The sequence below is a fragment of the Anomalospiza imberbis genome, chromosome 18 (assembly GCF_031753505.1).
Source record: "Anomalospiza imberbis isolate Cuckoo-Finch-1a 21T00152 chromosome 18, ASM3175350v1, whole genome shotgun sequence".
NCBI lineage: Eukaryota > Metazoa > Chordata > Aves > Passeriformes > Viduidae > Anomalospiza > Anomalospiza imberbis.
The window spans coordinates 2,936,220-2,947,834 of record NC_089698.1 but is presented as its reverse complement, the minus strand read 5'-3'; the positions used below and the strand labels follow the sequence as shown (position 1 = coordinate 2,947,834).

The 11,615-nt window shown below is 47.7% G+C and overlaps 1 protein-coding gene across 2 annotated transcripts; it reads right to left on the bottom strand.

Moving 5' to 3' along the window:
* Positions 1-2,908: 2,908 nt before the first annotated feature.
* P2RX4 (purinergic receptor P2X 4) lies at positions 2,909-10,488 on the bottom strand. 2 transcript variants are annotated; one of them, XM_068208445.1, is made up of 12 exons: positions 10,327-10,486; positions 9,229-9,376; positions 7,745-7,816; positions 7,578-7,650; positions 7,015-7,111; positions 6,767-6,847; positions 6,539-6,680; positions 6,068-6,204; positions 4,634-4,727; positions 4,484-4,549; positions 4,298-4,393; positions 2,909-3,595 (listed from the first exon to the last, which is right to left on the bottom strand). In XM_068208445.1, the coding sequence occupies exons 1-12, from the start codon at positions 10,455-10,457 to the stop codon at positions 3,563-3,565; spliced, it is 1,170 nt and encodes a 389-aa protein (XP_068064546.1). In that variant the 5' UTR covers positions 10,458-10,486; the 3' UTR covers positions 2,909-3,562. The 2 variants fall into 2 exon arrangements, with proteins under 2 accessions (XP_068064546.1, XP_068064545.1); XM_068208444.1 differs by lacking the exon at positions 2,909-3,595 and having other exon boundaries at positions 4,108-4,393; positions 10,327-10,488.
* Between the last annotated feature and the right edge of the window lie 1,127 nt (positions 10,489-11,615).

Below are 11,615 nucleotides of genomic sequence, written 5' to 3'. Positions count from 1 at the left end.
ACATTTGTTTTCCAAACTCTTAATCTGGATTCTGGGGCCAATGCTATGTATTTTTTGCAAGTTTGTTACCAGTAGTTTGTGAATGCCTGTGGATCAGAGGCTTGTAGTAAATTAAGTGTATCTAGTTAATGGATTGTTTCTTATGAAGAGCTCTTTCACCTTCACTCAGATTACTCTGATTATTTGTGGTGCTTGTACAAAATAATAATCTGCCATGTGGTGGGAGAAACTCTGGTGTCCAGACTCACTTTCCCAAGTTCTCTGTGCTCGGACAAAGCTGGAGAACGAGGAGCCAGGGTTTGCCCGAGGAAAGGGGTCACAGTAAGTACAGTTGTTTTGTGGATGGAGCATGGGACTAGGGGGGAAAAGGTCTGATTTTTTTCCTTTCTCACTCTGATGTGGTTGTGTGACCTTGAACGAGGCATTTGAAGTACCTGACAGAAAAGGAGGATTTGAGTCTCCCAAGCTTGTGAGGGACTGAAAAGGTGTAATTCTTTGCCCTCAGGAGGAAGGCACTAGGAGACTGCCAAGTGTCTTGATTAATGGTAAGGTCTCTGCCTGTTAACCCTGGCCATGGATGCCCTGCCTTTAGGAAGTGACCGTTCCCTTGTCTTCCTTTATTTTATCCTGGACAGCACAAGCAGCAGTGTGCCGAGGTCCTTGGCCCCACTGCAGTCAGACCTGGCCTGGTAATTTCCAGTTAAGACTGGTTTTTCTTAAAGCCAGGACAGCATTAGCAAGGTGCAGATGCCTACCCAAACTGTCCCTTACATCTGTCAATCACTTGAAGCGATGTTCCCCCTAAATTGCAATTTCTTATGGAAGCATTGTGCTGCTGGCCTCTCTCTAAAGCCAGTGAAGACAGTCGGTGGTTTAGGAGCAATACTATGGAGTTTGGAGCCATAAGACATGCACTGTTTTCCTCCCATTTTAGTCCGAGGCTATGCCAAAGCCCTGCAGCTTCAGCTATGGGAAAACCAAACAGGTAGCTTGGGGGCCAGCACTATTGCAGCTGCCTGCTCCCCCTACACAGGACTTTTCATTGTGGAAATGTGTGTGAGTGGGCAGCCTGGTTCTCTAACCCTGCAAATGGACTTGATCTGCCAAAAAAAAAAAGTAAAAAGCTAGGGGATCCAATTCTTTGTAGGTAGTGCATAGTAGTGTGTGTGGTGTGTTTGCTAGAGGTGTGTTGTAGAGAGCTCTGTGCTGCCCATCCCTGGTTGTGATTTGTCAGGTGAGACAGTTTACATTGACCCAACAGGTCTGCCAGGTGTAACGCAGCTTCTCAACAGCTGTACCAGCTCCCCAATGCCCAGCCAGTCTCTGGGCCTCAGATACTCCCACTGATCAGTGTCTGACTGCCTGCACGGGCTTGGTTCTAAAGGATGCCAAACTCAGCACTTCCCCAAGGTGCTCTCCAAACTGAGTGTCCCTCAGTGCAGGCTCTGGTGGGGCTGCAGCCGAATGCACATTTCGGAAGGAAACACAATGTGGATTTTTCCGGTTGGTCAGCTCTGTTGAAAGCATAAAGCGTGGCCGTGTGAGGGAGATCTCTCTAAATGCATGACCTGTTAGAGAAGCTGTACTGTGTATATAAACCTGCTCAGTTCCCCAGCTGCTGTTCCTTAGTAGTAATGCTGGCTTTCTCCTTATAGTGAAGTGAACATTTTGCTTGTGCCTTGGAACTGGGCGATAGCTTGATTTCCCCAACTCCCCTTCCTTTCAAGCAAGCCCGGTGCTGACTGTGGGCTTATTGCTGGGTACTAAGCCTTTTTGGCTCTGAAAGCACACAGAAAAGTGCTAAGGGGAAACCAGGCCTCTTATCTGAGTAGTTTTCAGTGGTGGTCCCCTCTTACCTATCAGGCAATTGATCTGTTTCTTTTCTAAGGTCCTGAACTATTCCTGATTTTTATACTGTTTGTTTAATGACCAAGGCTTGTGTTTCACTCCTACCCCTTTATTATGCATTTAACTTTATCAGGTGTATCAAGTTTAAATACTGTGTATTTACCACTTTTAAATTATATTACCTAAGAAGAAAGAATAAACCAACAACTAAGTGTTTTTCCACACAGGTGTTCAAGCTTCACTGTACAAGTTGAAATAAATGACATGCAACCAAACCCAGAGTTAGTTGATCAAGTGGAACCATTATTTTGTTTGAGTGGTCTTTATCAAGCTGTGAGAGTTTGGTTGTTGGAAGAGGAATCTGAAAGCAGTCTCCTGTATTATTGAAGTCTGGTGCTCTACCATTACTGGGGACCTTGGGCTAGGATGGGACCACAGCAGCTCAAGCACTGTGTAATCCAAACTGAGCGTTCACATGCACAGACTGGAGTGCCCTTGGAAAGGCACTCTTTCAGCTGGGACACAACTTAGTGCTCAACAGCAGTAGGCACATAAAAAATAAAATAAAGTGATAATGCTGTGTTTTATCCACTGTGCTGCTGGAGAAAGGCAGCCAGGATGCTGGAGGAATAGATCCTAGGACTCAGTAACACCAGAAAAGGTTCAGAGAAGGGAAGACCTGGACTTTGTGAGTCAATGTGATCACTAGAGGTGCTAAAGGCCGTGTGAGTATAAAAGCCAACAAATCCACAAATTGGTGTGGTGGTGAAAAACACAGGAGGTGTGCCAGAGAATAACAGATCTGTTCTTCCAAGCAGTTGGTACCAGCACTCATATAAAGACCTTAAGATCTTGGCCTGTGACCTACAAGTCTTTTCCCTTGGAGAGGGTTTAAGGCAACAGACATATACAAGGTGTCAGGAGAATCAAGGCAGAGCAGCTGTAGTTGCAGCAGCACTTCTGCTGAGAGAATGAAGAGGCAAAACCCACAGAGCCCTGGCTTTGATAGCCCTGCACTAACACTTTGTATGTGGGGAGAAATGAACAATCAAAACCCAGCTTGCAGAACTTCAAGAGGGCTGAGGAAAAGGTAGTATTTTATTAAAGTAAATTTTAAAGTAATAATTATTAGACAAAACAGGAAAAAAAGTTCTGTAACCAGTAAGCCATTTATCATAGCACAGTGGAGCCAGACTCTGCTTTATCTTGGTCTGTGGCCATTGGAGCTTGGAGACCCCAATTCGATAGTAGGTACAGGCTCAGCTAATCTTCACAATCCTTCAGAGAAAGAAAAATGACAACAGCAAGGAGCTGCTGTCCCAGAGTCAGGCATCTCCTGGCAGTGGCCGTGTTCACTCTAAGGAAGAATCTGTGCCTATTGTCCTGTGCCCTCTGCTATCAGTGAGTTCAGGGACAGAAGGACTGGCAAAATGATGATGCCAGAGCTGTCTCTGTCCCAGGCTCAGCCAGTGTAGAGGTCTGGCATAAAGTACAATTTTCCCTGTGTTTAGTGCAAATAACCTGGAATGAGCAGACAAGGAGCAGACCCAGTTCTTCTCCCTAGGACTGGCTCCCAAGTAGTAAAGAGTAGTGAAGATTGTCCCTTTCTCAGTGTGGTTCCCCACTTCCTTCCAGCAAAGAGGTCTCATGGCAGGGTCAAGAAATGTTCCCAGCAGTGATTTAGAGCAGCAGTTGGTCCTGGAGCACCAGGAGCTCAGGAGTCTGTTCCATATGTCTCACCAACTCCCTGCAAGGATCAGAGATTACAGTTCTCTGACAGAAACTCTTATTTCTTCCCCTTCCAAACACATAAAATCCTTTGGCCAGGCAAGCTACTTCCTGTTACTCAGACTTTACTTTTCCAGTGGCATGAGGTCTTTTGAATGAGAAATCTGCCCTCTGCAGCCACACTTCCCACCAAGCAGAGGGCTGAAGGGCTGAGCTCTGCCCTCAGCACTAGTCAAGCAACCAACTAAATCCTACTGACCAAACAGATCATTTGATTCCTGGAGGGAGCTGTAACTGTGACTGTCAGCACATTGGTCTCAGAAAATACCAACCCATTGAATGGGTTTTCTCACAACTGCAGGAATCCCAAAAGCCAAGAAGGAAGGATTTGATGGGAACAGGGCTGTTCCTTACAGCTCTTAGGAGGTAAATGCCAATGACTGCAACCCAAAAAGGAGGTGCAGTAGGAACATGACAAATTCTTGAACATATATTTTCCTCTCCAAGAGTGGTTACCCAGGAAACATAATATTTGTTTCTAGTGCTCTTCCCTGCAACAGCTTTGAGGTAGAAATCAGCTTCTCTGACGAAGATAAAGTTTCCTTAGAACTGTGGTTCAAAATCCCCACTTGATGTGGACTTTCTACATCCTGTTTCAGAATCTCTGTGGAGTCAGAGGAAGAAGCAATTTTGCCTTTACCTTGCCTTCATTGATGCTTACCAGTTCATAATCCTCCACATATTTGTATTTCTTCTCCCGATAGTAGTATCTCTTCTTCATGCAATATAGAACAACAATGTCACACAGCACTGTTGCCTAGTGGGGATTAAAAGAGTTTAAGATAGGGATCCTCAGAACTGAGGCACTAATTCAGAATCGAGTCCAAGTGCAGACAATGTCACTTACCACACCAAACAGTGCTAAGCCAGAGCCGATGTTAATCATGGTAGGAATTACATCAAATTTTCCTGCCTAGAAGACAGTTACAAGCCTGAGCATGCTTTTCAGCATCTCTGAAAGGCCTCACTACAAGACCTTCAGGAACTGTCACCCTACCTTTCCAAACACTATGATATCAAAGCGGATGCCATAAGCTTTGACAAGCGTCCGTGATTCAGTGCCATCACTATTCCTGTAGTATTTTGCAAACCTGCAGAAAAGATAGGTCAGAGCTTAACTGGAAATTTTGAGGTTGCTTATGTGATCATGCAACATCCAGGTGTGTTCCCCATCCCAAGTGGATGGGCTGAACATTGGTACTTCCAGACACAAGCCCTGAGTGATGGAGGTTTCATGCTGGCAAACTCACATAGGAGAAAAGCCCAAAGCAGGTGAATTCAAGACAACAGTGAGCACCATAAAATGAGGAAACTTGCAAGGCATAGGAAGGGGAGAAAGCAGCTTTAGCAGGGGAGCAGAAGGACTAACAGGAAGAAAGTCAGCTACACGAGAGAGGCAGGCAGGGGCTGCAGGGGACCAGGCAGCCGCGAGAGGGCAGGGCCGGGAGCACAGAGGCTGCTCCGTGTCCCACACTGGGTGACAGCACGCAAAAGACAGGGAAAAGGGATGAGAACAAGTAAGTGAGATCAGACTTACTCTGCCACGTGGTTGACTAAGCCAGGAGGAAGCAGAGAAGAGGGTGGAAGATAAAAGGAAGAATTGGTAAGGGGCTGTACCAGAGTCTGAAATTAGCAAGAGCATTTCAGATCCAGCTGTGATATCCTCCAGACGGTCCAGACACCCCAATACCTGCCGGCCTGGCACTTCCCAAACACACATTTGTGCTCTGCACAGCTCCTCAGCAAATTCATCCAAGTTCCACCCAAAGATCCTCTGTCCGAAGTGAGATTTTGTGATTCTAGAAATAACAGCCCTGAGCCGTGTTTCCTCACAAGCAGGAATCCTGCAAGGATCTTGGCAAGGTGGCCAATCTGTATTTAATATTACAGTCTGAGTCTGGATGCGACCAGCTGCCAGCTCTGTGCTGGTGTTTTACTGGAAGTGCTGGACCTAGCTGTACTGGCCAGAATGTGTATGTGGTGGTGCATACCAGGATACTCCTGGTGCACATATGGTCTTCAACTGACAGAGACACTTTTACAGGTTAGTTTTTCCCCCAAGCAGAGTGAAGGACATGCTTCAGTCTCCCAACCCCACTTCAGTCCCCTCAAATTCTGGCCTATCAGCACACCCTGAGACAGTCAGTTGTCCCATTGCCACCTCATTCATCAAACAGCCACCAAAAAGCTGACAGAAACATGACTCAGGCTCTCTGATGCAATCAGTGGAGCTTCACTGACCTCCCACCTCTGCTGTGCTTTGCACACAGTGAGACACAGTGAGGATCCCACCTGCTCTGTCTTACAGCATCAAAAAAGCTCTCAAGGTTTTCTTCTGTTGCTCTCCAAGCACCATCAAAAGCCCCAAACTACCACAACTGCCAGTGGCAGATGGAGCTGTGACACCAGGTGCCCTCCACAGCCACATTACCTGAAGTTGTATCCGGGTGAGACGGTGTGGGCAGAGTCCTTGTTGTCGAGGCGCCGGAAGGAATATTTTGGCACACAGTGGGAAGCAGCTCTGTCCAGGTTGCAGTCCCAGTTGATCTGCAGTGCCATGACTCCACCCTGCCAAGTGGAGGAGAGGAGGTGATGGGCAGTCCAAAGTGCACGGCCAGCCCAGCACTAGGCTCTCTGCTGACCAGGACCTGATTTACCGGCTCTAATCCCAGGCTCAGTCCAACACTCTTTTCTGCTGCTACAGAACCTTGCACATAACCCCACCCAAACAAAGCAAGGCCAATTATTGGTTAAGTAGAATTCACTCCAGTCCCTCTGGCCAGAACACTCTCCATCCTGCAGCTGATCTGTGTCCTGTGGCTCATGCCTTGAGGCAGAGGAGACAACCCCCTACCACTCTTCTAAAAACAGCTGAAGCCCAAGAGAAGGGTCAGCCAAATACCTCCACAGCCATTTCCTGGAAGTCCTGCCCTGCAGCTTCAACTATTTTCCCTAAACGGAAGATAGGGCAGAATGGATCAGTCTGGGCGTCATAGATGCAGTTCTTGAGGTAGGTGGAGTTGATAGTGGGGAGGATGTTTCGCCTACAGGAGAACAGAAAGAGAAGAGTTGCTGCATCCCCTTTACTGCCCAGGAGACCAGACAGTGTGATGACCCTCTCGCTATTTACTTGCTGAAGTTGAACTTGCGGTACCAAATGTTGTTCTTCACCAGAAGGGTGAAGTTCTCAGCTTCTCGCAGGAATGCTGGCCTGCAAAACAAAAGGGAAATACAAATAGGACTCTGCAGAGTTCTTGGGGCTCATCTCTTCAGCTTTTCCCAAAAGCATGTCAGTGGGAGAAGCATTAGCTGTGTACGACGAGCCTGCTCTCAGGAGGGGCACTGTGGAGTAGGAAGACAGGATGACAGAGCACTCACTTGGGTATGTGATAGTCATCCTCCACGGGGCACCACGCAAAGACTTCACAGGTCTTAATGCTGTTGTTGTATGGAACACACTCCCCAGTCTGGATGCCTGGAAAGACACGTGCATGGAGGTACTACTGAGCAAAACCAGGCAGTATTTGACCTGTGACACTCCATATGATGAAAGCAATTTTCCCAGAGGTGAAGTGCCACTACCAAAATCTACACTATCTTCCACTGCAAATGTAATTTCAGAGAAAGAAGCATCAGGTGCTTTTCCTGAGTAAAATCTTCATCCATGTGAAATACTGCTTCAGGGACTGAAGGCCGTGAAAAAGCTTCACACTGTTTGCTAACTCACCAAAGCCCACATCTACCCAGCATCCACCCAACACAGCCTAAGTTCATCTGGTCTAAGTCCACCAGAAGAAAAATCTGAGCTTCCGCTTCAGTTCTCTTACATGTGAGAGAACAAGGAGACTGAAGTGAAATGGTGCTTCCTTCACAGCAGGGAAGGCACAGCCCAGAGGCACCACAACCCAGACTGAAAGGAGCTTTTGCAGCAGGTTTCTTACCACTGCTGTGGGTGCTGACATATCCTGGAGTACAGTTGTTCTTCACCTCGCACTTTGTTTGATCGTCTGGGAGCTGGAGAGGAACAATAGTTACATAAAACTCTGAGAACCCTCTCCCCTGCACTCCCACCCACACAAGGCAGGATTAAAGCAGATTCTGCACCTACCTCTGGGCAGCGGCCTTGGCTCTGGTTCAGTGTGAGTATCACATTGGTCATGACAAACACAGTGTTCTCACCCTGAGCATGCAAAACAAGAAGGAAACTTAAGAGTGACAATCTGCAAAGAGCATCGAAGGCACTGCACCAAACATCTTTGTTGACAGAGCCCAGGTGGCCCAGAGGGGACTTGCCCTGGACACTGCTGATGCAGTGCTAAAGGAGCAGATTCCTACATGTATCGCCTGGTGCTGCTGTGTTTAGCCAGAGGAAGGACTGTGGGACTGGCAGCTCCTTCTGTCCTCCCACTCGGCACAAAGTTCCTCATTCATATTACAAAAAACAGAGCTCACACAGCTCCTCAGGGGAGTTGTAAGGCAGGTGCAGAAATAGAGCTCCAGCTGCAAGTCCGAGTGCAACTCCCACTCTTTCTTTTTGCAATATATCAGTTAGGAATCTGCCTGGTCCTGTTTCTTCAGGGAGCACTATTTTCATTACTTTACTTTCACTGCTTTCAGATCTGTATGACTCCAGATCTGTCATGTGCTTCCGCTCCACTGATATGCAAATATGACCACTCAGCCAAAATCTGGCTAAATCTGTCTTTTTTCTGCACCATATGTCATGCAGACAGGGGGACCCCATGACCAGCAGCTTGGCTGTGCCTGCCCAGCCCGAAGGCCACCACATATGGCCCACACAGCACAGATTCCCACAGATACAGTCAATCAGTAACTACAGCAATGCTTCCAGTTCAGTTCTGCATCAGGTGACTTGCAGGCTGTTACTGTGGCTTCTGCCAACAGCTTAACTTGGGGTTGTTTGCTTTACAAAGCAATAAGGAACAGGTCGTTATTGTTGCAGCTTCTTCCTGAGGCCTGCAAAATCCTCCTCTGTTGCAAGTCTTTGCGGGCACCATGGACAGTGGGATCAGTGCACCCTCAGAGAAGGAAAGGCTCAAGAAGAACTTGGAGCCCATTTGAGTACCCAAAGTGGGATTATTAAAAGGAGGGAGGGGGACTTTTTACACAGGCAGATAGTGATAGGGTAAAGGGGAACAGTTTTAAACTAAAAGAGAAGAGATTTGGATTAGATATTATGAATTCTTCACTCTGAGGGTGGAGAGGCCCTGGTACAGGTTGCTCAGAGAAGCTGTGGCAGCCCCATCCCTAGAAGTGTTGAAGGCCAGGTTGGGCAGGGCTTGGAATAACATGGGATAGTGGCCCCGCCCACAGCAGAAGGGTGGAACAAGATTATCTTGGTTGATTCCAAACCCAAATCATTCTACGATTCTACACAAGCACACACACAGACATACTTGGAAGAAGCTTCCCCAGGGCAGGTGCTCAGCATTATCTGCAACAAAGCAAAGCTGCTTCATTCTCATATCGTGGCCACACTGGAGCCAGAGCTGCTCCAGCTCTCAGTGGACTTTAGCAAAGAGTAGCTGCGTGTTAGAAAACCCTCTTTCTGCATGTGAAAGTGATTGATACCTGAGGAGGGATGACATAGTCAGCTACATCCCAGACCCTGGCTCCCAAAGTGGATGTGTTCGTCAATGTTACTCCCTTCACCTTCGTGGTTACAGAACTGACCACAGAGTCTGTTTCCTGGTAGCCCTTTTCCCACAGAAAAACCCACCTGAAAGAGAAGGATTGCAAGAAACAATAGATAAACACCATAAACAAGTTTCAGGTTGGAATTTCTCCTTTTTCCATGTTACCTGAAAGGGCCGTTCCAGACAGTTTCACAGCTTTTCCTTACAAAAGGGTCACAAGATTGGCAATCTCCTGTCTGATTTTTGGGGTGGTATTTTTTACTTTCAGACTGATTTGCAGGCTCTAATTTGCTTTTCTGCCCAGCTCTGCTGGGGGAACAACAATCACCTCCTGAGAGGTCCCACTGTGAGAGGCCCTTGGGCCATTCACTTAAAAACTGGACCTGGCCCTTGTGGGGTCCTTTCCTGTGGCAAGCACATTTCTCTCTCTCTCAGGATTTTTATAAAGGTGCACAGAGACAAGTGAAAGAGAAAACAGTTTCTATTTCTGCTCCTGGTTTTTCTCTTGTGGAATGTGTTTGGAGAATTGTTTACCTGGAGCGAATGCCTGGTTAGATCACAGTGGATTGTTTGGGCCTGATGGCCAATCTGATCCACCTGTGTCTGGGCTCGGGAGAGCAGGGTCACGAGTTGTGAGTAGTTAGATATGATAGAGAAAGTAGCATGTAGTTTTTAGTATCCTCTGTTATATAGTATATTAATGTATCATAGCATAATTATAATAAATCATTCGGCCTTCTGAAATAAGTCAGACATCATCATTCTTCCCATTGGGTTCGCCGACATCTACAACACTTTCCAGCTCAGAACATTCTGTGATTCTGTCCACAACCCCAGTTAAGCAGTGCCGCCCCGTCCGTGTCGCCGCTCGGGGAGCTCCGGGCTCCCCTCGCAGAACCGGCCCCGCGGCCCCTGAGGGCCCCTGAGGGCCCCTGAGGGAGGGGCGGCTCCCGCCCTCAGCCCGGGGCTCCAGCGCGGAGCCGCCCGCCGCCCCTCAGCGCGGCCGGGCCGGACAGCCGCGCCGCCCGCTCACCCGATCACATAGGCGAGGATGCCGAGCTGCAGCGCGCGGTTGATGAGCCCCACTTTGCGGCTCCGGATCAGCACGATGCGCGGGGTGTCGTACTCGAAGAGGAAGCTGTGGAAAGCCCCGCACAGCGCCATGGCGGCGGCCCGGACGGGAACGCAGCCGAGACGGAGCCGTCCCGGGCCGGGCCGCGGCTGCCGCAGCCCCACAGCGCCCCGAGCCGCCCGCCGGCTGCTCCCGCAGCCCCGGGGCCCGGAGCAAATCGCCCCAGGCCAGCGCAGGCAGCGGCACCGGCAGCCACGGACTGCTCACGGCTGTTTTCACAGAACCACAGAACCCGTTAGGTTGGAAAACACCGCTGAGATCATCGAGGCCAGCCTGTGACTGAACACCACGTTGTCAAATAGACCACGCCAGTCTTTACTTAAGCGCTTCCAGGCTCGGTGATTCCAACACCTCCCTGGACAGCCCGTTGCAACATTTAATCACTCTTTCTGGGAATAAATTCTTCCTAATTCTTCCTAATGTCCACCTAAACCTACCCTGGCACAGCTTAAATCAGTGCAAGGACCAAGCAACTGCCTGCAAAAGAGAGCAGAGCATATTGAAGACTGTCACCTTTCCATCCACAGTGACCAAATTCTTTATTTATCCTCTTGCAGAATTAATCTTTGCTATAAAAGCAAAGTTCATGTACCCTTCACCTTGTTCTGAGATACCTAACACAGTCCTTGTTGTAGAAATATCACTATAACCCTCATAAGAGCAGGTAAATCATCAGGAAGAGATGAAGTGAACTGACAAAGTGGCAGTGGGAATTTCAGGCAGTACAAAACTATTAAGACCCTTTAGTTCAGCTGTATATTAGTAAAATGCTTAATTTTTTACAAAACCAGCCAAAACAGAAAGGATCAAAAGAAGTGGGAAAAGGATAGGAATATGAGTGAATATTCAGTGTAACTTTCAAAAGGAGAATTGGTTCATATGCTAGAACAGGAATGCACAAATGCCTACAGTAGTGTTTTCCCACTCTAGATATATAAGATGCTGCCATATGAATATTAACACAATTAATGAATGTTTCAATTGGAGATATAAATACAAATGGCATAATCTGCCAGCAATATATCTTAAAATGTATGTGGGAAATGGAAATGGCAAACTGCTGGGTTAGCTCAGAAAGAACAAATCTTTGTTGAAAGGAGTGCAGAACACACCTGTTACAATCCTCCTCACCTTGTTTCTCCAAAAATAGAACATGTCTAAATAGAATAAAAATAGAGAACAGAAAAGGT